The following is a 21210-nucleotide window of genomic DNA, read 5'->3' on the forward strand; positions in this document are numbered from 1 at the left end:
GAGCAGAGACTACGGTACTTCGTCGGTCATGAGCGTACGGGTGCAGGTGCTTGGAGGCTACCGTCGGCTGCTGCGCGCGAGTCGCCAGGCGTTCCGCGGCGACGCGTACGCGCTGCAGCAAGCGCGCGTGGCGCTGCGCGAGAACTTCCAGGCAAACAGCCAGGTGAGCGACCGCGAGCATCTGGAGGAGCTGGTCAAGGGCATCGACGAGGCCGAGGGCATGCTGCTGCACCACATCGTGCAGGGCCGCGCCAAGCAAGAGGAGGGCGAGGCCGCGCCGCGCTTCGAGGTGAAGCTCACCGACCCGCAGCGCCAGGCCATGCGCAAGGACGAGGAGATCACGCCGCTCACGGAGAAATCGGCCAGCGAGCCGCTCGTCATGAACTCGGGCAACGTCTGCCAGCGCCCATCGTAAGGAGGCGGGCGGCAGACAGTCGATAAAGACAACAGTGAATATATGCAGCGCGTTCGGCTTGATGGGGTCAGTGGGAGTGTACGAAGATGTAGTGAAGTCTGGTGGCAGGTTGTGGATTCAAGCGTCGGCGTTTTGCACTTCAGACGGAACACGAGTGCACATTCAATACGAGGATTGTATTTTGAAGTCTTACACACGCTTCACCGCCACGTCAGCCTCAGCTTCTGCGGTCTTCAACGCTTCCTTCTTCCTCCAAACTGACGCGGGACGATCACTCAAGACACTCATCCATCCACTTACATATAAATCATCTATTCGCGAGTAAATATCGGGAGGTTGGCTGTCGTCCCCTTCAGCTTGCGTCGCACAGGCGGAGTCCTTCCATCCGTCTTTCGTTTGTCTGTATAAATCCTTGGGCCTTGGGTCGCCATGCTCGCCATGCTCGCCACTTTAAGGTAGTATCTCAACTCTGGGTCGTTACTCGGCCTTGATGGCCGTGCCGCGGCTGACCTTCCAGGCGTCGTACAGGTACTTGCCGTTGAGCATGTCCACGAGCGTGCGGAACGTCGACTGCGTCTGCTGCTTCTTGCCCTTGCCGCCGCTCTTCTCGTCCTCGCCGTCCTCTGTGAGCGCCGAGACCTCCTGGTCCGTCATGGCCTGCGACAGCCCGATCATGGCCACGAGCAGCGACAGCAGCAGCAGGATGTAGCGCAGTGGGCACATTAGTTGGTCTCTCTTGGTGTCTTGTGAGGGGTGGACTGCGGACTGGAAGGTGAATTGCGAACTGGAGCAGCAGACACGGACGTAAACTGCTGTAGAAGTCGGTCCGATGTCCCACCCGCACGGCGTAGAGGAAGCTGGGTGTCTAACACCTGGCTCGACGGAAATAGACGTACCTCCTAGAATTGATCCCCGTTAGATTCGGTTTGACGGATTAGGAAGACACACTCATTCTTTATGTACGCATATTGCACGAATCAATTCCCGGCTTGTAGATATATGGCTACATCATACCGGATTGTACCCTGCACTGCCTGGACTGGGTCACGATCGGATGAAAATCCAGACGCGAAAGCAAAGATGGCAAGGAGGCACGCCCACGGCACGCGCAGGCTGGACTCGCCGGAGCATACCGAAACCAACCTGCTCGAATGCGTAACGCAGCGCCTGAACCTCTCGGTGGTCACTGCTGAACACGAGATCGAACTTAGTGGAGAGGTGACGGTAAAAAGGCGTGGATTGCGGACTTGCATGGAACTAAAGCTGTCCGCAGGGTGCTTCGAATAGCGTATTGACCTGGCAGTTGCGACCCAAGCCATGCAATTGCCACGCGTTGGTCACACACCGGTAAAAGTCCGCGCTTGAGGAGAAGATCACACAAAGGATGTGCGCGCGCTTGAGGCGCGGCGCTGCTTGCGTAACACGTTGTCCGAAGCAACAACGAGTTTACGAATCACGATCTGCCGGCAGACTGCCGGACTCTGTGACAGAGTCTGTGAGCGAAGTGCTCCGTTGTCATGGCCTTCATTCGTCTACACTAATACATGTACCTGCATTATCTGCTGCCGTTAATTTACTCTGCTGCACAATGCTGTGCCCCTTCTAACCAGCTTTGATTAGTCCTCACCATTCAGCTCAAACGTTGGTTCTGTACGTGCTGCTTCAAATGGAGCAGCGCCTGAATCAACTTGCTCACGGAAGCGGTCGGGTACAATACTTGATACTCTGTGTGTCGCACACCAATCCGTACTTAGCATCACCGTGACCACCTAAAGCCACTTCGCCAATCAATCAATCCAATGGCCGGGAAGACTGCAGCGTCCAAGCCGCCGGTGTCGGCGCCTCCCGCCAAGAAGCGCAAGGCGGCGGCCGAGTCGGTGCCGCTGCTGGTCCAGCAGGACGTGTCCGCCGACGATGTGATCGACGCGCACGAGCTCGTGGCGCAGACGGACGTGCACAGCGCCACCAAGGCGCGGATGCTGCTCACGTGGCTGCTGTACCCCGTGACGCCCGAGGAGTTCTACGACAAGTACTGGGAGCAGCGGCCGCTGGCCATCAAGCGCAACTTCCGCAGCTACTACGACGGCTGGTTCAGCAAGGCCGAGGTGGACCGCATCCTCAAGACGCACACGCTCGAGTACGGCGCCGACCTGGACCTGACCAAGTACGTGGACAGCACGCGCCACACGCTCAACCCGTCGGGCTCCGCTACAGCCAAGGAGGTGTGGAAGCACTTCGACGACGGCTGCTCCGTGCGGCTTCTGTGTCCGCAGAAGTTCTCGGACGACGTGTGGAAGCTGCTGGCCACGCTGGAGGACGAGTGGGGCTGCATGGCCGGCGCCAATACCTACTTGACGCCCAAGAACACGCAGGGCTTCGCGCCGCACTTCGATGATATTGAGGCCTTCCTGCTGCAGACCGAGGGGTGCAAGCACTGGAAGGTGTATAAGCCCCTGAATGACAGCGACATGCTGGCGAGGTATCCGAGTGGCAACTACAAACCCGAAGATCTGGGCAAACCCATGATCGAGGTGGATCTGGAGGAGGGCGACTTGCTGTACTTCCCTCGCGGCTTTATTCACCAGGCGCGCGCACACAAGGAGAAGCACTCGCTGCACTTGACGGTCTCGACTGGCCAGCAGAACACGATGGGAAACTTCCTCGAGGTGCTGCTCCCGCAGGCGCTGGGAGGCGCTATCAACACGAACGTTGAGCTGCGACGCTCGCTGCCCCGCGACTACTTGGACTACATGGGCGTCATGCACTCCGACCGCGAAGGCGATCCGGAGCGACAGGCGTTCGCGAACAAGCTCAAGGGTGCGCTCAAGATCGTGCTTGGCGAGGCCATGGGCATGCTAGACGCTGCAGCGGACCAGATGGCCAAGAACTTCCTGGTAGACCGGCTGCCGCCACCGCTTGAGGATGAAGAGGAGAACTGCACGAGTGACAACAGCCCGCTGCAGAAGATTACGGTGAACACCCAGCTGAAGCTGATCCGTCACGGTGTTGCTCGACTTGTGATCGAGGACGGCAAGGCCGTGCTCTACCACTGCCGCGAGAACTCGCGGATGCACCATGAAGTGCCCATCTCGCCGCTCGAGTTCGAGCTGGACGATGCAGAGAGCATCGAGTTTATCCTGAGCAGCTACCCGGACTACTTCCGCGTGGGCGACATGCCCCACGAGGACCCGCAAGACCAGACGGAGCTCGCGAAGGCTCTGTACAAGGAAGGCATCCTGATGTTCCAAAAGTCTTAAGCGAAAAGCTTGTGCGATTGCATGAGCTGTAGCAAAGTAAATCTTTAGTCTATTTCACCTTTGATCTTCTTGTAGCGCAGTTAGACAGTAGTAGTATTTGGTGAGCAGCATAAGACTCAGCTGCTGTCGATAGCAGCTGAGTCATTCACTGATTGCGACTTGGATATCGATGAACAAAGACTTTAGCACAACCCACTTCAACATGCACGAGAACTTCGTAACTCCTGCGGGAAAGGAATGTAGCCAATTCAAAGCGGGAACTCGAGAAAAAGATAAAAACAAATCCATTATTCATTCAAGAGGAGAACCTCAACAGTCTCCGTCCTCCACGTTCAACCATAGCAGCGGATGGGGATGTCGCACCCCTTGTCGGCGCACTGCCCTCCCTTCTCGAGGTACTTCTGGTGGTAGTCCTCGGCGTCCCAGAAGCGCTTGGCCTCCATGATCTCCGTGACAATGGGCTTGGTCAGCGTCTTCTGGTGCTCCCCCTTGGAGGCCAGCGCGGCCTTGCGCTGCTCCTCGCTGTGGTAGTAGATGCCCGAGCGGTACTGCGTGCCCTTGTCGTTCTTCTGGCGGTTGAGCGTCGTGGGGTCGTGGATGGCCCAGAACGTCTGGAGCAGGGCGTCGTAGCTCACTTGGCTCTCATCGAACACGATCTTGATGGCCTCCGCGTGGTTGGTGCGGCCCGAGCACACCTGGCGGTACGTGGGCGAGTCCACGGCGCCCTGCGTGTAGCCCACGGCGGTCTCCAGCACGCCCGGCACGCGGTCGAAGGCGAGCTGCACGCCCCAGAAGCAGCCGGCGGCGAAGGTGGCCACGCTCCGCTTCGAGTCAATTTTGGTGTCGAGCTGGTTGTCGGCCATGGCGAAGACTCGGGACGAGTGCAGGAAGCGGCGCGCGAGACTTGGGCGGCTGAAGCGGAAGTGAGGGGCGACGCAGCGGATGAACATCTTTCGGTGTGGGACGAGATGGCGGAAAGAAAGCTATGCCAGGAGGATATCAGCCAATCAGAAGAGAGGAAAGTAGTTCTAGAACCTGGAAACAGACAAGTTGAAGTGGGTTCATGGTTTCCTAATTTTCACAACGGAATTCATAGCGAGTCACCATCTTGCATCTGCAATTCTATGATTCTATGACGTGCTTGGGTACATCGTGTGGAACTCCTGCTCATAGTGCTTCACAAGCCTCACCTCTGCCTTGTCAGCATACTTCGTGTTCAGCATTTGGAATACGAAGTCCGGGTCTTTCTTGGCGCGGAACCATCCATCGAGCTGGGCTATTTGCAATTGCTTGAGATTTTCTTCGGAGGCACGACTTTGTATAACATTGTATAGATAATAGTCTCTATTTGGTTTTAAAACTTTATCGATGGTATAATGTGATGAATGATTGATAAGCTTAAGGTTTTACAGCTCACACCGCCCACTTGACGAAGCCAACACGGGGCCACCACTTGTAGGTGGGCGCAGTTTCCTTCGACTACTCGTCGTGGGATTGCTTTCATTAGCTGCATCCATAAAGTTGTTTCTGCAGGCAGCACGCAAGAAATATGTGGCATGCTCCAAACTCATTTTTTTTTCGCTGGCTATAGCGGCTAATATCAAACACCAACCGATAATGATACACATCGATAACGTAAGTGATCCAGATACGCGTAGCTTACAATCGTATCATTCCAATACGAGTAGTAAGAATTTATTTAGTGAAAAAAGAGAGAAAATGTGGTAAGTAGACTGTCGTCGTGTCGTCGCAACTACTATTAACAGGTACACGATCACTTGACAATTAAAGCAATCGTGGCGATGGATCCGACCATGAGCAACAACAGAACAATGAAGAAAAGAGGGCCTGCAAAGGGACCTTCATGCTTCAAACCAATGCTGCGCGTTCGGCCAGAAGTAAGGTACGATCCGAGTTTGTTGAAGCTTTTCTGCAGAGGACCCTTCCGCAAGGCATTTAGAACGGTGAGCGAGCACGTGAGCAGTAACAAGCCGATAAGACAGATCGTGCTGTTCCTACACGACAAGTGCGGACGCACGCAAGTAAGCGGCACTGCTACATGGTTGTATACGAAGAGCTCCGGCAGAGGAACTTGAGCTCGTGCATGAGAGCAACTTAGCCACAAGCAAGGACTGCAGATGGCTACGGTCATTGAAGTAGACTAGAGTTCAAGGCCAGATCTACAAGGGTTGTCTAGCTAGCACTTTAGCGACCGATAAACTAGCTCAGTTGTCAATCTACCACCAACATCACAAGTAGCCAATATCCAACGCGTGACAAGAACCTCTGGACTGTCCTGCAACTTCTCGATCTTGCGCATCATCTCCGGACTCTCCTTGAAACTCTTGAGACCCTCTTTGATTGTGGGACTCTTCGCCATCATCTGAAGCTCCTTGACGACCGCACCATTCTTCTCAATCGCGCCGACACTCGTTGTACTTTTCGAGAGAAGATTCTTCAGTTTGCCGAAGATGGCAACACCTCTCTTCGTCAGTGTCCGCAGCGTTAGCAGTCGCATCTTCCGTCTCAGTTGTGATCCCACCACTTCGGAGATGCCGATCCGCGCTGACAACGTTCGTGTGCTGCGGACTCGAGTCAATTTCCTGAGGGTTCAACGGCATTTTCGGCACGGACGAGGTCGATGTCACGTCCAGTACGGCGAGTAGCAGCAGTGCCAGGAAGAAGATCAGACGCATGGCGTGGCCGGATGGATGACGTTTTGCTTCCTGTATGAGTTCTTGCTGGAAAGTTGTGAAATGACTACAGTACCAACTTGAGATCCCAGCACGAGAGAGCTGCACTTGATAGCAGCAAGTTCGATTCCGCGGTAATGGTGTGAACGTATTACCACGCGATTATGATTTTTGTTCAGGGTAGATTTGTACCAAACGAATGGAGCAACACAAGGCTGAGAGCTGTTGGAGCTTCACAACTCATTATTTCTATACATGTATTGCCATTATGCATTAACGCGTCGATTTCTAATGCAGTATAAGTAATACAATCGGCGTTACAGACTTGAAGATTAGTTTAATAGTTTTCCTGAAATGCTGTGGTGCTGAGCCTTCCCTGCCTTCCGTGCTTATTTAATTATTAAAAAATGAAGCCGAGTTGCCGGTTTTCACGTGGTGCGTCTCATCTTTCTATTCAATGCGAGGTATCCAGACCCGCACCTCGCTAAGTAAAATAGACTTTGAGATGGTGAGGGCGGAGCAGTTTTGCTGTGATTCCTGCTCGTGAAAGCTTCAAGGCGAGAAGCCATAATGACATCGTAAATGTCTACGAATCCCTTTCGTAACTTAATTTGCTGATTATTTGCTTCCTGCGTGACGCAGACAGTGGGCATATCGAGTAAGCGACTCGGCCTATTGTTTATGATACTGTACTGCGAGCCCTTCGGGTCGCTACATGCAATGAACTTACAATTTACAGGGCCTCTCTGAGGACCCACGAGCAAGCACAGATCTGCCTATCTGGGGGGGGCAGAAAATCTTTGGATCGATCGGGGTTCAACTACACTGTTCTTCATCACTTGAAAACGTGTGCTACTAATGTTGTCTCTGACGCCCTCCTAGTGGACAATGTTACGCTTCGTATAAAAACCACTGCTGTGAATGGGTGGCCTTCGACGTCATTGGGTTGTCTACTTTATCAAAGTTTACATGGTTGACATTGGCATTGTATCCTACCCGATTGCCGACTTGTTCGAAGTGATGAATCCACTAAATTCGTTGCAATCACTTACCGTGCGGACCATGAGGAGAAAGAATGCAAGAGCCCGTGGTCACAGTCGCTTAATGGGAAATGAGAATTAAAAGTGAGCAGATTTAGTGCTGTGACAGCAATATCCTCAACACAAAACCCCTTTCGGTATCGAAAGGAAAAAGCATTCGTGACGTCCACCAAATATTTTTTCAATGCCGGATACTGTCGACTAGTTTCTTGAATCCTTTTGAGGTGGCGCGCCTGCCTGCCGATAGTACGCGATCGGACAGCTTTTCTTCTTGCCAGTCTTTCCAGATTCCGTACTGCATTACTTGTGCGTGGTTCTGAGCGGCTTCCAGCTTTTTGAGACGTTGCGCGAGCGTCGAGATACCAGTTTCTCTACAGAAAAGCACACACCACGCCGCAATTAGCCTCCAACTCTCATGTACTAGCAATTCAAACGACATGCCACGTACGATCCGTTGTCATAGTTCTCAAGGTTCTCCGGAATGCACTCGGCGTAACCATGTGACACCAACTCTTGAGCAAAGTCACCACCAAAAGGTGGCTACAACGATCAAATAACAAGCGTTAAAGTGAGCCAAACTTCCTCGCCACCACAATGGAAAGCCACTACGCACCCTCCCCATCGCAATGTTACACGTTGCCACACTCTCGCCCCCTTCCACATTGATCCTGTCGAATCAGCACCGCACCCCGTCACATCACTATACACAACACTCGAAGTTGTTTCCGACTAGCCCAAACTCACCTCTGCAGCAGTTGAATTGTCATGTACCGGTGCGAAGACACAAAGTTGGACCAGACCCACTCCTCGGAGCTCTCATCCACCTGCACTCCGAACGGTCTGATTGCCAGAAGCTCCTTCTCCTTCTTCTCGACATCACCACCGACCGTCAAGATCGGCGGCAACTCGTCTCGCAGCACTGTGCGGCGCACGAACGGCGTGTGGTACACGTAGAAGACGCTGGGGTCCTGGCGCGACTGGCGAATCATTCGCACGCGCAGCTTCTTGCGCCGCGCAAAGTGCCACAATGGAAGGTCGTCCACACTTCGAACCTTGTGCAGCACACCGCTGAGCTTCACGGAGGCGGCGATAGACGCGGCCACCGTCACGAGGAGCCCCACGCGGAAAAGTGTCAGGTTCGAGTCGATGGTCTGCTGCGTGTCAACCACGAGTCGACCCACTTGACGGCGCAGATCTCCGTCATTATCAATGGTGTCGCTCTGAGAACTTGGCGGCGGTTGTGCGTGGACATGCGCAGTAGTATCGGCCGGTTTACGCGGCGGTTCGTGGGCTGCAGCGAGCTCTGGGGCGGGCGGCGACGCCATGATGGACGCGCACTTGTTATCGCAGCTCTTTGCTTTGTGCGCCTCACGTCGAAATTGACGTGCTGTCAGTGTGGAGGGGGAATAAGAGCCTCGTTTTAGTGACTACTTGGGCCTGGTTGAAGTGTGACGGTTATACGGTAGTTCGAGTGGAACTTTAGATGGAGTGTGGAGGTTCTTCTTTTAGTGAGGGCAGCCTTCCCATGACCCACGATCTCATTTCATTCGCCATTCTGCCGCGGGAGAAGCAAGACAACGGGAAGAGTTAGTAAAATATGAGGAAGTACGAGGACACGTGGGTCGTGGACCGAACCATGTTCGAGTACGTCAACCAGGTACGGACACTCTAATATATAGTATTCGTGATGCAAGGACTCTCAATCGACGGCAATGATGGTGTTGCTATTGCAGGGTGGCTGTAGCTGCTGCGGCGTGACGCACACCATCATGAACATGGCGGACTTCGCCAGCAAGTGCTCGGACTGGGGTAGGTTGGCAACGTGGAGGGGCTCATAGAATGAAGTAAGCTAACCGTGCTGATCATTCTTCCCAGAGACGGATGACGAGAAGAAGGAGCAGTTCTCTCCGTGGCCCATGTTCATCCACGAAGAGATCCTGACCGAGCGCGCTCGGCTGCGGATGGCGATGAAGGCCGACATGAACAAGTACAAACACTTCGTGGACGAGCACATGAAGGGGTTCATAGCTTGGTGGTCGCGATTTGGAGAGAACTCGAAAGCGAGGTGAGAGAAATAGGCCTCGACGTTGAAATTGAAGAGGCTGTTCTGACGATAGCGTTGGTGTTGACAGGATCTTCCAGCTACCGGACGAAGAGGTGCTCAGCTACTTCCGCGTCCACACGAAAGTCAAGGGGTCCTACGAAATCGTACGCCTTCTGGTCGGATACTCGTTTGAACTTGCATGGACTGACGCGCTTGTGGATGTGGGGGGGGGTAGCTGCTCTGCGCCATCCTGGAGCAAATCCGCCACTTCCAGGACACCGGGTACACAGACGGTCGAGTTGCTGCTGAGCTCTTCTTCGAGAAAAACCTGGTGGTGCGTGAACAGTAGAATGAATCGATGTGGTTGAAGGAGGCTGTTCTGATGGAGTGTTTGCTGGCTGCAGCACCAACGGGAGAGCTTTGTGCTCGACTCGCAGTACATCGCGATGGAAGCTGGCGACATCAACTTTTTCGAAATGTTGAAGATCCTCGGCGGACCGAAGCTGCTTCCTGTTCGGACATGTACGTTAGTGGCTGTGCACAAGTAAGGTTTCAACGAGTGTACTAATGCGGTTGTTTGCTGGCGTATGACCAACGTAAATGTAGTCCGTAACCCCAACGAGAAGAGCGAGGCTGAAGCTGAGCAAACCAAGAGCGAGAACAACGTGCAGAGCTTCCGCTCTGATCGACGTCTTGTTCGTCTGGTAGGTGGTTCCCAATACTTTCGTTGTCTAGTTCCTCTTATTGTTTGCTGACGCTTTGTACTGCTGCAACGTAGGTGATGTTTCGCATTTTTGCTGACATGGCTATTCGGAAGTACATGCGCGAAGTGGTGAACGTCGACTAAAATCATTCCATGCTGGGCAATAGCGGCATCGGCGAGAAACTCCGAAACAAAACAAGAATCTGCGCTCAAATGAAAACTTGGCCCGCGACTGTCGCCACAACAAGCAGATGACAACAAACGTGTACATTTGAGTTTAAAAAATGCATGCGACTTTATCCTTGTCAGAATCTTCGCCCCGTGCGTCTTGACACCTGAGTTAACTCTACCTCGGTCGCTCACTCTAATTAGCGGTGACCGTGACACCCTTCTCCTTTGCGGCATAGTACTTGCGGCTCTCCTCGAAGTATCCGTTGGGATGGTTGATGAGGACGTCGGGGTCACTTCCGGGGTGGGTAGCCTCGAAGTACTTTTTGCAGGCGATCTGGTAGTGGTGGTTCTCTGCGAGCGACAGAATTTCCTGCTGGTCACCTTCCGGCACGCCCTGGAGAGCCTTGCGAAGGTGCTCCTGCTCATAGTGCCGGAACGGACATCCGTGATACTCGCCGTTCTTGGGCGGGTCGCCTGTGATGATGCGCATGCAGTTGGAAGGCGCGTAGTCTTTGCGCTTGCCTTCCTTACCGTAGTTGTGACGGATGTTGTACGCGTACTTCTTGTTGAAGTCGTCCACGGACATCTTCTTGCAGAACTCCTGCTTCCAGTACGCGATAGCATCGTCGAGCTGAAGTCCGATACCCTTCAGGAACAGACCATATTGCTGTCGTCCTGCGAACTTGAGGTGGTGGTTGAGCTTCAGGCCCTTGTGTAGCGAACGCATGCAGAGCGGCATGGAGGTTCCTGCCAGTCCGTCGATCATGTCCGGTCTAATAGCATTCTCCGATCCAGGCACGGGCGTCGCCGAGTAGTCTGCGTCGATGTGGTGCTTGGCGAGGTTCGACAGCACAGGAGCGAGGCGGTCGTCCTTGCTGATCAGCGAGCGATTATACTTGCGGAAAGCGCCCGACAATTCCTTCGATAGCTGCACAGCAATAACAGTAACAACAGCGTTAACATTGAAGCAAGAACCAAGCATTGCTAAACCCCCACCACCTACATTGGCACGGAAGGCAGCAAACAGAATGGACACCACGTGCTCGAACGGCACGTAGGCCGTACCAGCCTCAATGTACACTCGTCGAGTAGCCACCAGGTCCAGCGCCTCGGTGAAAGGCACCTTGAAGTACGCCGGCAACGGGTGTCCGCGAACCTTGGGGTCATTTGCATCTCTGACAGCCTTCAGCTTGCTCTGCCGTGCTTCAATCTCCTTCAGCGTGGCCTATCATCACACCCACCGGCAATTGTCAGATCTTCTTGTCATTATCCTCTAAATGCATTGCATCTCCTCCCTCTTACCTCGTCATATGAGAGTCCGTTCTGCTTCATGAAGAGGATCTTCTCCTCTCGCGTGAGTTTATCCAGGCGATAACTGCGTCATAACCCCATCAGTACCCACACCGTACCCTCTGCATCCCCCCATCGTGCAGTCCTCACCGGAACAGCGTGCTCTCTTGCGTCAGGAACCAGCGGCGCAGCTCCTCCGTCTGGCAGAAGGCCATGCGCAGGAAGAAGTGCGACAGCACGTCCTTGGTCGCGTCATTCTCCGCCTGCCCCGCGCGCATGGGTGCGGCTGCACGCAGCGGCATATGCTTGTTCAGCGTCTTCTCCAGGCGCCCCTCGCGGTCCTTCATCTGCACGCTGCGCAGGCGGTAGTTCTCCACGGCCTTGAGCACGTGCAGCCGGTCGATGGCGAACTCCTCGAACTGCTCCAGCGACACCTCCACCAGCGGCGCCTCATTGTACAGCGACAGCATCGACAGGCCCTGGCGAGGGGCCTGCTGCCGTCGGCTATTGCCCACGTTCTGCATGGCGGGCTGGTGTCGTGTAACCTTTTGCGCGCTTCCTGCTCGACTCGAGGAATGGCAATCCGCCAGCACTACAGGATTTCCCGCCAAAACCACCCGAACGTAACCCGGTTACGTTTTGTGTGCACCACGTGAATATAGTGTAAAGGTGATGTGCATGTTGAAGCGACGCACCATCACTCTTGCTTCCGCATTCTTGCAACGGACTCGCACACCGCAAAATGAGCGCCGCCTCTGCTGCTCCGCCGACGACGTCCGTGGCCGCGCGGCACGATGTGGATCTGCGCAAGGTGGTGCAGGACAAGGTGCTGCTCCAGATGGTGAAGCACGTGACGCAGCTTACGCGCGGCTGGGTCATCATGGTCGTGGACGACGAGGCCACGCGCTCGCTCACGCAGGTGGCGCGCATGAGCGAGCTGACGGACTGTGGCGTGTCACTGCTGGAGCGGATGGAGTTCGAGCGTCAGCCCTTCCCAGAGATGAATGCCGTCTACTTCATCGCCCCCACGGCCGCCAACGTGCGGCGCCTGGCGAGAGACTTCGCGGACCCCGCCAAGCCCAAGTACAACGACGTGTACCTGTACTTCCTGCACCACGCGGGCGAAGACGCTCTAACTGAGCTCAAGAACGCTCCTCCATCTCTACTACAGAGGCTGAAAGCTTTGCAGGAGGTCAATGTGGACTTCTTGGCTCTGGAGAAGTGCGCATTCACCTTCGGCATGCCCGAGGCCTTCCATACGCTATATTCTCCTGCGGTTAAGAAGAGCGACAGTGAGAACTTGATGCAGTTGATCAGCAGCAAGTTGGTGTCAGTTTGTGCGACGCTGGAAGAGTACCCTTATGTGAGGTACAAGATTGGACATGCGCGCATGGAGACGCTGGCGCAGATGTTCCAGAACAAGATGAACGACTACTTGGCACAGAACTCGGCGTTTTCATACGCACCAAAGAGAGGCACGCTGTTGTTTATCGACCGCGGGCAGGATATGGTAACGCCGCTGATGCACGAGAGCACATTTCAGGCCATGACGTACGATTTACTGGAAGTGAAGGACGACCAGATCTCGTACGAGGCGGAAACGAATGCAGGGACGACAACGAAGACAGCATTTCTGAATGAAAACGACAAACAGTGGGTGGAGTTCCGGCACACGCACATTGCTCAAGTTAGTACCGAGATTGGCATGCGAATGAATGCACTGTCGGCCTCGAATGCCGGTACTTCACTGGGGCGGGGGAAGAGCACCGATCTTCACGCTATGGCTGCAGGTCTTCGTGAGCTTCCTGAGTACCGAGAGATGTTGGGGAAGCTGTCGCAGCACTTGTTCTTGGCAGGAAAGGCTATGGATATTTTCACCTCGACGGCTTTGCTGGATGCTTCCAACATTGAACAAACCCTGGCCACGGGGGTTGAAGCATCAGGGAAGAAGCTGAAGCACACCACTATTGCGAAGCAGCTCGAGGATTTGTTCAAGGATCCCAAGCTGACGGAGAAAGACCGCTTCCGAGTTGCAGCGGTATTCGCACTCACACAGGACTCGATGAAGGAAGCCGAGCGCAGTAAGGTGATGCAATCCGCGATGCTTTCGAAGAAACATGAAACTATTCTCGAAAACATGGTTTTGGTGGCTGGAACTGAACTGTACAAGCAGAATGGCAATTCATTGCTGTCGAGCGATGACCTGAAGCTAGCGACGAAAAAAGCTGAAGCGGTGGAGTACTCCAACGCACGCTATGACCCCAAGATCAAGGGGGTTGTGACCAATGCGTTGAAGCGCACGCTAAGTGAGGCCGACTATCCGTACATTATCACACCTCCTCCCCAGAGCCCGACCGCGGATGACAAAAAAGCTGGACCGGTGTCTTTGAGAAAGTATGTAGTGCAGCATGTTTGTGGCATATTTTATTGGCAACTAACCAGTTTGGTCTGCATGGTAGAAAAATCACAGGAAAGGGAGGCGCTCAAGACGCTGCACCGGTAAGTTTGATTTTCATTTCAAACTACCTCACCGTGAAAATGCTGATATTTTCATATTTAGGAAAACAAGGTGTTCAGTGGTGAAAAGCTGATCGTATTCGTGAGCGGCGGCGCCACGTACTCGGAGGTAATAGTGTTGCTCTCCTCTCGGTTAAGTTTGCAGTGGTGATAACGCGTGTGTTGTACGTCATCTGTCTTACTGCTTTTGTAGCTCCGCGGCATCTACGAGGTTCGCGCTGAAGAGAAGCGAGATGTCCTTCTAGGGGCGACATCCTTAATAACGCCAACAATGTTCATCGAGTCCCTCGCGACGCTCAAGGATGCCAACCCTGCGCCGCACTCGTCACCCCTCAGGTCAGTCTCACCGCAATGCACTGCAAGCATGTTAGTGTTTTAACATGCTATCACCGCTACTTCCTGTACAGCGGGCAAGGCGCAGAGGTGATGCCCCTAACGAGCGGCGAAATTCACCTTCAAGTTGAAGCGCAACAGCTGGAAAAGCCGGCCCCAGTGAAGTGACGATTCCTCCGCCTTGATCGCCATTGTTGCACCACCAGCATCAACCTAAAGCACAATTCATACTCACAAAGCACCGTTGGAAGCTTCCCGCAATAATGCACGCCGCAGATCGAGCGCCACGGCAGTAGATCGCATACACCGCAACGAGTGACGTGTCGCCCACCGTTCTCACTTTCGATTGGGCAAATCATGATCTCAGTTCGACCAATCGAATGTCTGCATTCTCTTTCACTTGCACTCAGTATGCTCGACTTCAGCAGTCACATCTCATTCCTCCGAGGTCGATCCAACTGCATTGTCCTCCATCATGCGCGTAACCCGCTTGACGCTGCTCGCCGCGGCGCTGGCCGTGTCTGTGTGCGCTAAAGACGCCGCCCCCGTGAAGGAAGACGCCGGCGAGTGCCTCGCGCCGTCCGCCGTCACCGCGCTCGAGTCCAAGGTCGACCAGCTGCAGCAGTCGAACGCCGCGCTGCAGCTCCAGGTGGACTCGCAGGCCGCCGACAAGACGCGGCTGCTGGCCGACGTGGCCCAGAAGCACGAGGCCATCGTGCTCAAGCTGCAGGGCGAGATCGCGGCGCTCACGAAGGACGTGGAGGTGCTGGAGAAGGACGTGGGCAGCCAGAAAGAGGCCGTAGACAAGGCGCAGGCCGAGCTCAAGGCCGCGCTGGACAAGCTGGCGGACGAGATCAAGCGCGCCTCGACGCTAGACAAGAACCTGCAGGCGCTGGAGAAGAAGAACCGCGCGATGAGCATGGAGCTGAGCGAGACCACGTCGGTGGAGCTCACGATGGCCTCGCTGCTGTCGGCGTACTACGATGACGCGCTGGTGGTGGCGGAGCAGGCGCTCGTCTTCGCCCAGCAGAAGCTGGACGAGCAGTCGGGCGCGCTCGACCACGTGCAGGTCACGATCGAGGACGCCAAGAAGACGGCATGCGACACCACGAGCAAGTTCTACCAGGACAACTTGGCTGCCACGCTCGACCCGATCCTCGTGGACGTGCACAAGTCGGTGCACCCGCACCTGGAGAAGTATCTGCCGATCGTGCAGCAGAAAGTGGCCAAGGCCAAGGAGCAGGCCGTGGTCTACTCGCAGGAAGCTCTGCGTCGCGCCAAGTTGGCGCGCGTTGAGGCGATCACGCTGCTGGAGCAGAACGAGCACGTGGCAAACCACGCGCAGAAGGTGGTGGACGGCGTGCTGGTTGTTTTGGCGGTGCCGCTGGTTCTGTTCCAGATCCGCTTGGCGCTGCGCCTCGTGTGGTGGCTGTTCACGACGACGCTGTGTGTGCTGACGTGCGGCCTGTGCTGCCGATCTCGCAAGCGCTGCTACAAGAACAAGCGCAAAGGCATGAAGAAGACGCCCAGCGTTAACGCGAGCTTGAACGCTCCTCTGAACGGCCCCTCGAAGAAGACGACTTCTTCCTCTAGCAAGACCACGTCGACCACCCAGAAGCGCAGCAAAAAGGGCAAGAACTAGGAAGAGCCTGAACCAGGATGCTGCCTGTGATACGTTTTCCGTCCGGACCAAACGAAGGTTCACCAGGAAGTATAGTGTATTTCTGTTTGTTTGAATGGAAAAGAGCAATACAGAACGAAATGTGCTGCCATCGGCGAGACCATTTTTGCCGCCACCCTTACAGCTTCCTTTTCTTCTTGGCGCGAGGCTCGACAATCTTTTCCACAACTTTCTCGATGGTGTCGGTCAAAGGCCCGGTCGTCTTGTCCCGGCTGTCGAATCCAAAGAAGGCGGATCGCTGCTCGGACGAAGTCAAATCGAGCAACACAATGTCTTGAATGAGCTTGTAGTCGGCCAGTAGCTTCGTCTTATCGTTCTCGAACAAATGCTTCGCCTCCTCCGAGCATTCCAGCGCGAATACAACAAGCACATTGGTCATGACACCAACGGCCTCCCTCGTACCCTTACTCATGTTCTCAAACAACGCGTTGAAGTGCTGGCACTGCGTCTTCAGCTCAGTGCTGTCCACTGCATTCGACGCAAAGTTCATGACCAACCCCACTGTAAGTGTACGGCAAGGCGGTGGTTGCCACTCGCTGGCTTCTGATTCCTGGGCCGGGTCTCCTGAAGAACCAGTCGTATTATCTCTTTGCCGTGTCATTAAAATCGCATTGGTCGCAGACGACTCTGAAGGCTTATCGGGCCACAACGGGTGAGCCTTCAAGCAAAACGAGTCGTCGTCCTTGTCGAGAGCCTTCCACTCGCCAGCTTTCAACTTGCCACTAACCTCCAGCATAAGTTGCGGCCAGCTCTCGGCTTTTGCTGTCTCCAGATCAATAATTTGCCCAAAACATAGCGATCGGATGTTTGTACCGGGCCGGATCTGGGGCGTCGCTATGATGTTGTCGGAGAAGTGCACGGATGGATACTCCCCAAAGACGGTGTTCTCCTTGAAAAATGCAGGCAGCTTCTCTTTGGGCAAACCAGGCTCGGCAAACAGGTCGATCCAGCGCTTGAGGCAAGCCACTGATATACTTCCGAGAAATCGAGCGGTAGATACCCGAAGACGTCACCGATATATCGCACGTGGTCACGCAGGCGATACACCAGGTTGACCATCTCTCGTTTCACTACAGGTAGAGCGTAGATCGTTACCTTGTTCAGAGTGCCTTCCCACCTTAGTCGGAAACGATGCAGCAGTTGCTCTCCAACGACAAGGGCTCCATCGAAATCCTCAACCTTGGCCGTTAGATCAACACTCGCGTCTCCAAGCAGCCATGTTCGAAGAAGTGCCCTGTATTTAAGCACTTCTCCCTGGATGCACCGCCACTCGTAGGCTAAGTAAGGAGTCTCGTATATCTTCAAGTCCTTGTAGGTTCTGCACTCCAGCAAAAGGTCAAGTACCCTCTGAGAATTACCCGAAGTATTCCAGAAGATAAACTTTGCTGCTTCCGAGCCGTTGATCGTCATGGTCTGCTCGTGTACATTCCGCAAGAGTCCAGTTTCACCTAGCACCAGAAAATATACCCGCGGAATCTCCATCCACACTTGCGATACATCCCTACAGAATGCGTGGAACAAGCTAAGCTCCGTTGTGGTGGCTGGAGGGTTCATGAACCAGCGTCCAATGTCATCGAAGACGATGAAAAGAGGCCCCAGCTTCTTCACTAGGCTTTTCGTGAGTGAAGCCAAATCCATCGCGCTAGCCGCTGTGACGTCCAGCTTGGTGTCAGGTTCGAGTTCATTATTTATGGCTCGCACCAGCGACGTGATAACGAGTGGGGCGCTCACAGGTCCTCGAAGTAACTCGGGCGACGGAGGAGAAAGGAAGATGGTGTGGCAGGCGCACAGCTCGTGTGGGAACGGGTTTCTTGGCGACTCCACAGGCCACATCTCTCGGCACCACTTAATGTAGTTCCACCCGAGTATCGTATTCCCCAGCTCGGGCAAGTTGTTAGAAATTGGGATCACGAATGAACGGGGTTGCTTGGCGTCTTGAAGGGCTTCGTAGTTGGTGCTGTGAACCATCTCGAAGTCTCTGACAGCGCTCTGCTTCATCACGCAATGCATCCAGCCGCCCAAAAGCGTATCTGACGGCATTGTTTCAGTTTTCCAAATCGGCTCAACACCAAGGTGGCCAGGCTTCTGAACCAAAAGATGGTACTCGTCATCTTGCAGTTGATCGGCACTTGGAAGCCTGTACTCAGACAGCTTTTTCCACACACGTATCGTGTTGGCCGCGTTCATCAGCCGGAAGACCTCGTAGGGCACAAACCCCTCCTCCATCTGGCGCAGGTGCTCCTCCGTGACAGTAAACCACGACCCGTCCACATTTCTTGCAACAAATAGCTTCAACTCGATGGCAGCGCAGTGCAGCCTCGCTTGCTCCTCCAGCGCGAACTTGAGTTCTTGTCCGTCGTTACCTTCGTTCATGGTCACCCTGACGACGGCTCCGACGTTTACAATGATGCACTTGAGCTGAATCACTCGTGGCGGCGGCGGCGGTGGTGGTGATGCCTCTCGCGACTGTTTCTTGCTGAATCGTGGCTGAATCGGAGAATGCTCGCGAGAGCTGCTTTCGTTCAGGTCAGTCGCCTACTGTCATCGAGTCAAATATCGTTCATCACTGATTGTTGGCGACTCGCCATTTTTCATTTTCAATTCAGCCTACCGCCGCCACTAGGATTCCAAGCAATGGGCCAGCAACAGTCTCGAGGGCTCCTGCTGGAGTGTATTGTGGTTAACGATGGCACCGAGTTCGCCTTTCGAAGCGACCCAAAACAGCGAGTGACTGCGTTGAAGGCTGCTATGAAGTTCCATGCGCCAGAAAGCATCGACTGTGAAGACTTCGCGTTGGATTTATACGCTCCACGGATGGTAGGCGGCTCCGGCCTAGAAGTAACGAGTGAGCACCTTATGCAACTTTGGCGAGGTATGGTGCTGTTTGAGGTCTACAAGGCGATGTCGGCTACAAATTTCCTGGTGTCGCGGTATCGCTTATCCAAGTACAAGTTCCTGGACTCTGGAGACGATGAAGCCATCCAGATTCTGGTTCGCAAGCCTGGAAAGCTCGTCATCCAGCCAACGTGGACTCAAATGCCTCCAGAAGAGACTCCTAATCTGGCAGATGGGAGGCTTTTCTGCGTCATATTCAACGAAGCTGTGAAAAGGCTGTGGATAGACCCCATGGGTCTGTCCACGTAATTCCGCTGCTTGATAGCCCTTCTGGCACAGGCAAAACCGTTCTTGCTACCAACTACATTCAATGGTGTCGTGAATTGTGGCCGGAAGCTGCTCGAGGACGTTTCCAGAAGGAGCTCTGTGCGTGTCATACGATTTACCCCCCAGTGCCAATGCAGAATTTCGCGGTCGAAAGATAACAGCTCAAGTCGCGAATGAGGCGTTGGCGGAGGCTGTGAGGCGACAACTCGAGCCGGGAACCGAGATGCCGATGCTGTCTGAGACGTCAGTGAATGTCACGGCATTCGCTAGCGGTGGTGAAGGCGTTGGGTCCTCTCTTCGTTGTCCTGGACCAAATTCACGTCTGGTTCATGAGAGACGAAGGTGGAGCTGGGAGCTTGGAGCTGTTTATCCAGTTTTGCAGCGATATTTTGTGCACGTGGATGACCGTCCCGCAGTTTTATATCGTTCTTACAGGCTGCGGCTCCTTCCTCCAGCTCGTCCAGAGTGGCGATCCCTACTGCTATCATGGTCTGTACTTTCGTCCTACTGAGATCTATGAAATCTTGTGCAAGACCAAAGTGCGTCGCGGCTGCGAGCTAACACTGAGAGAGCGGTGGGGGCTCAAATCTGAAGAAGACTTGGCGATTGCAGCCCGCTTACTGTTTGAGAAATCCTCCGGGTACCCTCAGGCGTTGTCTGAGTTGCTGGAGAATCATCCGACGTTTGCAAGCCTGACTGAAGCTGAAGAGTGCGAACCGAGTGCTGATGAATGTGCGAAACTCCACCGTGCACTCCGTACGTACAAGTCGCTTCTCCGACCATGGCAATGTCGTTGATGTGACGGGTGATGTGGAGGATGACGAATGCATGGAGGAGGAGACCATCGCGCACATATTGGAGTTGTGCCACCTTTCCTGGGAAGACGCGCTGTCGAAAGCAAAGGTGTTTGCGCTACCTTCGTCCAAGCGTGACGTCCTGAATATGCTCTATCCGCTGCGTGAACACATTGAGCACATTGCGGACAGTATGAGCTACATGGGGCCCAACAGCGCTGATATTCTGAAGTGGCTCTGCTTGAAGAGCCTTCAAGAGATGACTGAGCCTGGAAGCAAGTCGAGGAGCATGCTGTCTGGTTTTATTAAGAGTGGTTCGGTCCTCGGCAAGTACTTGGACGCTGGTATTCACTACCCCGCCAAATTCCTGGTCCTGCCACAGATCGTGCCCGATAGTGACAGTGACTACTCCGACACATGTTCGGATAATGTGATGGAGGCTGAGAGCGCTAACGTGGAAGACTGGCCACGTCTGATGCGCGAGATCACCATTGTGCTATCTGTAAGTGCTGGCAAGCTGAGATCGCTGTGCTTCAAGTTCCGTCCGCACTCAGCTTCGACGGATGCTCTGCTTGTAATGAGGACCAGCATTTTTCAAGTAAAAGACCGCAGCGCGTCAATGCGTATTTCTTCGGGATATGCACGCTAACGGTGGGGCTCACGGTGGTGACAACTAAGCTCAGCAAGACGAGTGTACTTGAGGAATGCGCCAAGTTTGACAAGATGCTCACAGACCTCGACGAATTCACGAAGGCGTCGTTCGGGTCTATGGTCAACGTTCTCGTGTTGGTTGTAACGCAGACGCATGAAGACATCAGTAGTATGTTCGGAGAAGTGGGCAGAATGACTCACCTGCTGGATATGCGTACATTACGGAAGTGCTGCTGTTAGATTTGTCGGGGCCTGAGGATCGAGAGAAGTTTTCGGCTTATACTCGGAGACGGGCAACTTGAGAACGCAGGAGCTGCTCCATGCTGTCGAAATGGTCGTGAAGAAAAGTGAGGCTGAGGCTTAAGCCGCCAGGGGTTCCGGTTGCAAGTGGGTCGTATTCATCTTCCTTTAGCATTTTTATTCTAGTTAATTTCATCTAAAGACGTGCTCGTAGTTTGC

General features: G+C 54.2%; 11 protein-coding genes across 11 annotated transcripts; 6 read left to right on the forward strand and 5 right to left on the reverse strand.

Annotated features, from left to right (window-relative positions):
- Positions 1 to 9: 9 nt before the first annotated feature.
- PHYSODRAFT_285767 (hypothetical protein) lies at positions 10 to 1122 on the forward strand. Its single transcript, XM_009527106.1, has one exon. It carries the CDS (start codon positions 29 to 31, stop codon positions 413 to 415), a length of 387 nt encoding a protein of 128 aa, XP_009525401.1. The 5' UTR covers positions 10 to 28; the 3' UTR covers positions 416 to 1122.
- Positions 1123 to 2214: 1092 nt separating this feature from the next.
- Positions 2215 to 3672, forward strand: PHYSODRAFT_330429 (hypothetical protein; the record flags this gene model as incomplete). Its single annotated transcript, XM_009527107.1, has 1 exon — positions 2215 to 3672. The coding sequence occupies one exon, from the start codon at positions 2215 to 2217 to the stop codon at positions 3670 to 3672; it is 1458 nt and encodes a 485-aa protein (XP_009525402.1).
- A 332-nt stretch (positions 3673 to 4004) lies between these two features.
- Positions 4005 to 4535, reverse strand: PHYSODRAFT_490563 (hypothetical protein; the record flags this gene model as incomplete). Its single annotated transcript, XM_009527108.1, has 1 exon — positions 4005 to 4535. One exon carries the CDS (start codon positions 4533 to 4535, stop codon positions 4005 to 4007), a length of 531 nt encoding a protein of 176 aa, XP_009525403.1.
- A 1551-nt stretch (positions 4536 to 6086) lies between these two features.
- Positions 6087 to 6368, reverse strand: PHYSODRAFT_285768 (hypothetical protein; the record flags this gene model as incomplete). The annotated part of the gene is made up of 1 exon (XM_009527109.1): positions 6087 to 6368. One exon carries the CDS (start codon positions 6366 to 6368, stop codon positions 6087 to 6089), a length of 282 nt encoding a protein of 93 aa, XP_009525404.1.
- A 1450-nt stretch (positions 6369 to 7818) lies between these two features.
- PHYSODRAFT_252193 (hypothetical protein) lies at positions 7819 to 8730 on the reverse strand (the record flags this gene model as incomplete). The annotated part of the gene is made up of 4 exons (XM_009527110.1): positions 7819 to 7825; positions 7854 to 7945; positions 8019 to 8073; positions 8150 to 8730. The coding sequence occupies 4 exons, from the start codon at positions 8728 to 8730 to the stop codon at positions 7819 to 7821; spliced, it is 735 nt and encodes a 244-aa protein (XP_009525405.1).
- A 272-nt stretch (positions 8731 to 9002) lies between these two features.
- On the forward strand, positions 9003 to 10296 carry PHYSODRAFT_497675 (hypothetical protein; the record flags this gene model as incomplete). Its single annotated transcript, XM_009527111.1, has 8 exons — positions 9003 to 9062; positions 9139 to 9214; positions 9281 to 9470; positions 9538 to 9613; positions 9685 to 9780; positions 9854 to 9971; positions 10056 to 10153; positions 10228 to 10296. The coding sequence occupies 8 exons, from the start codon at positions 9003 to 9005 to the stop codon at positions 10294 to 10296; spliced, it is 783 nt and encodes a 260-aa protein (XP_009525406.1).
- Positions 10297 to 10516: 220 nt separating this feature from the next.
- PHYSODRAFT_330433 (hypothetical protein) lies at positions 10517 to 12137 on the reverse strand (the record flags this gene model as incomplete). The annotated part of the gene is made up of 4 exons (XM_009527112.1): positions 10517 to 11251; positions 11327 to 11548; positions 11626 to 11698; positions 11764 to 12137. The coding sequence occupies 4 exons, from the start codon at positions 12135 to 12137 to the stop codon at positions 10517 to 10519; spliced, it is 1404 nt and encodes a 467-aa protein (XP_009525407.1).
- Positions 12138 to 12493: 356 nt separating this feature from the next.
- Positions 12494 to 14631, forward strand: PHYSODRAFT_494905 (hypothetical protein; the record flags this gene model as incomplete). Its single annotated transcript, XM_009527113.1, has 5 exons — positions 12494 to 14007; positions 14073 to 14112; positions 14174 to 14239; positions 14324 to 14466; positions 14538 to 14631. The coding sequence occupies 5 exons, from the start codon at positions 12494 to 12496 to the stop codon at positions 14629 to 14631; spliced, it is 1857 nt and encodes a 618-aa protein (XP_009525408.1).
- A 307-nt stretch (positions 14632 to 14938) lies between these two features.
- Positions 14939 to 16105, forward strand: PHYSODRAFT_558225 (hypothetical protein; the record flags this gene model as incomplete). Its single annotated transcript, XM_009527114.1, has 1 exon — positions 14939 to 16105. One exon carries the CDS (start codon positions 14939 to 14941, stop codon positions 16103 to 16105), a length of 1167 nt encoding a protein of 388 aa, XP_009525409.1.
- Positions 16106 to 16262: 157 nt separating this feature from the next.
- PHYSODRAFT_330436 (hypothetical protein) lies at positions 16263 to 18517 on the reverse strand (the record flags this gene model as incomplete). Its single annotated transcript, XM_009527115.1, has 2 exons — positions 16263 to 17096; positions 17171 to 18517. 2 exons carry the CDS (start codon positions 18515 to 18517, stop codon positions 16263 to 16265), a joined length of 2181 nt encoding a protein of 726 aa, XP_009525410.1.
- Positions 18518 to 18778: 261 nt separating this feature from the next.
- PHYSODRAFT_330437 (hypothetical protein) lies at positions 18779 to 21115 on the forward strand (the record flags this gene model as incomplete). The annotated part of the gene is made up of 5 exons (XM_009527116.1): positions 18779 to 19274; positions 19577 to 20015; positions 20074 to 20602; positions 20683 to 20934; positions 21041 to 21115. The coding sequence occupies 5 exons, from the start codon at positions 18779 to 18781 to the stop codon at positions 21113 to 21115; spliced, it is 1791 nt and encodes a 596-aa protein (XP_009525411.1).
- Between the last annotated feature and the right edge of the window lie 95 nt (positions 21116 to 21210).

Source organism: Phytophthora sojae (assembly GCF_000149755.1).
Source record: "Phytophthora sojae unplaced genomic scaffold PHYSOscaffold_3, whole genome shotgun sequence".
NCBI classification, from domain to species: Eukaryota; Oomycota; class Peronosporomycetes; order Peronosporales; family Peronosporaceae; genus Phytophthora; species Phytophthora sojae.

Bases quoted from the DNA above. Each gene is read 5' to 3' on its own strand.
- PHYSODRAFT_285767 (XM_009527106.1), top strand. From the start codon at position 29: ATGAGCGTACGGGTGCAGGTGCTTGGAGGCTACCGTCGGCTGCTGCGC.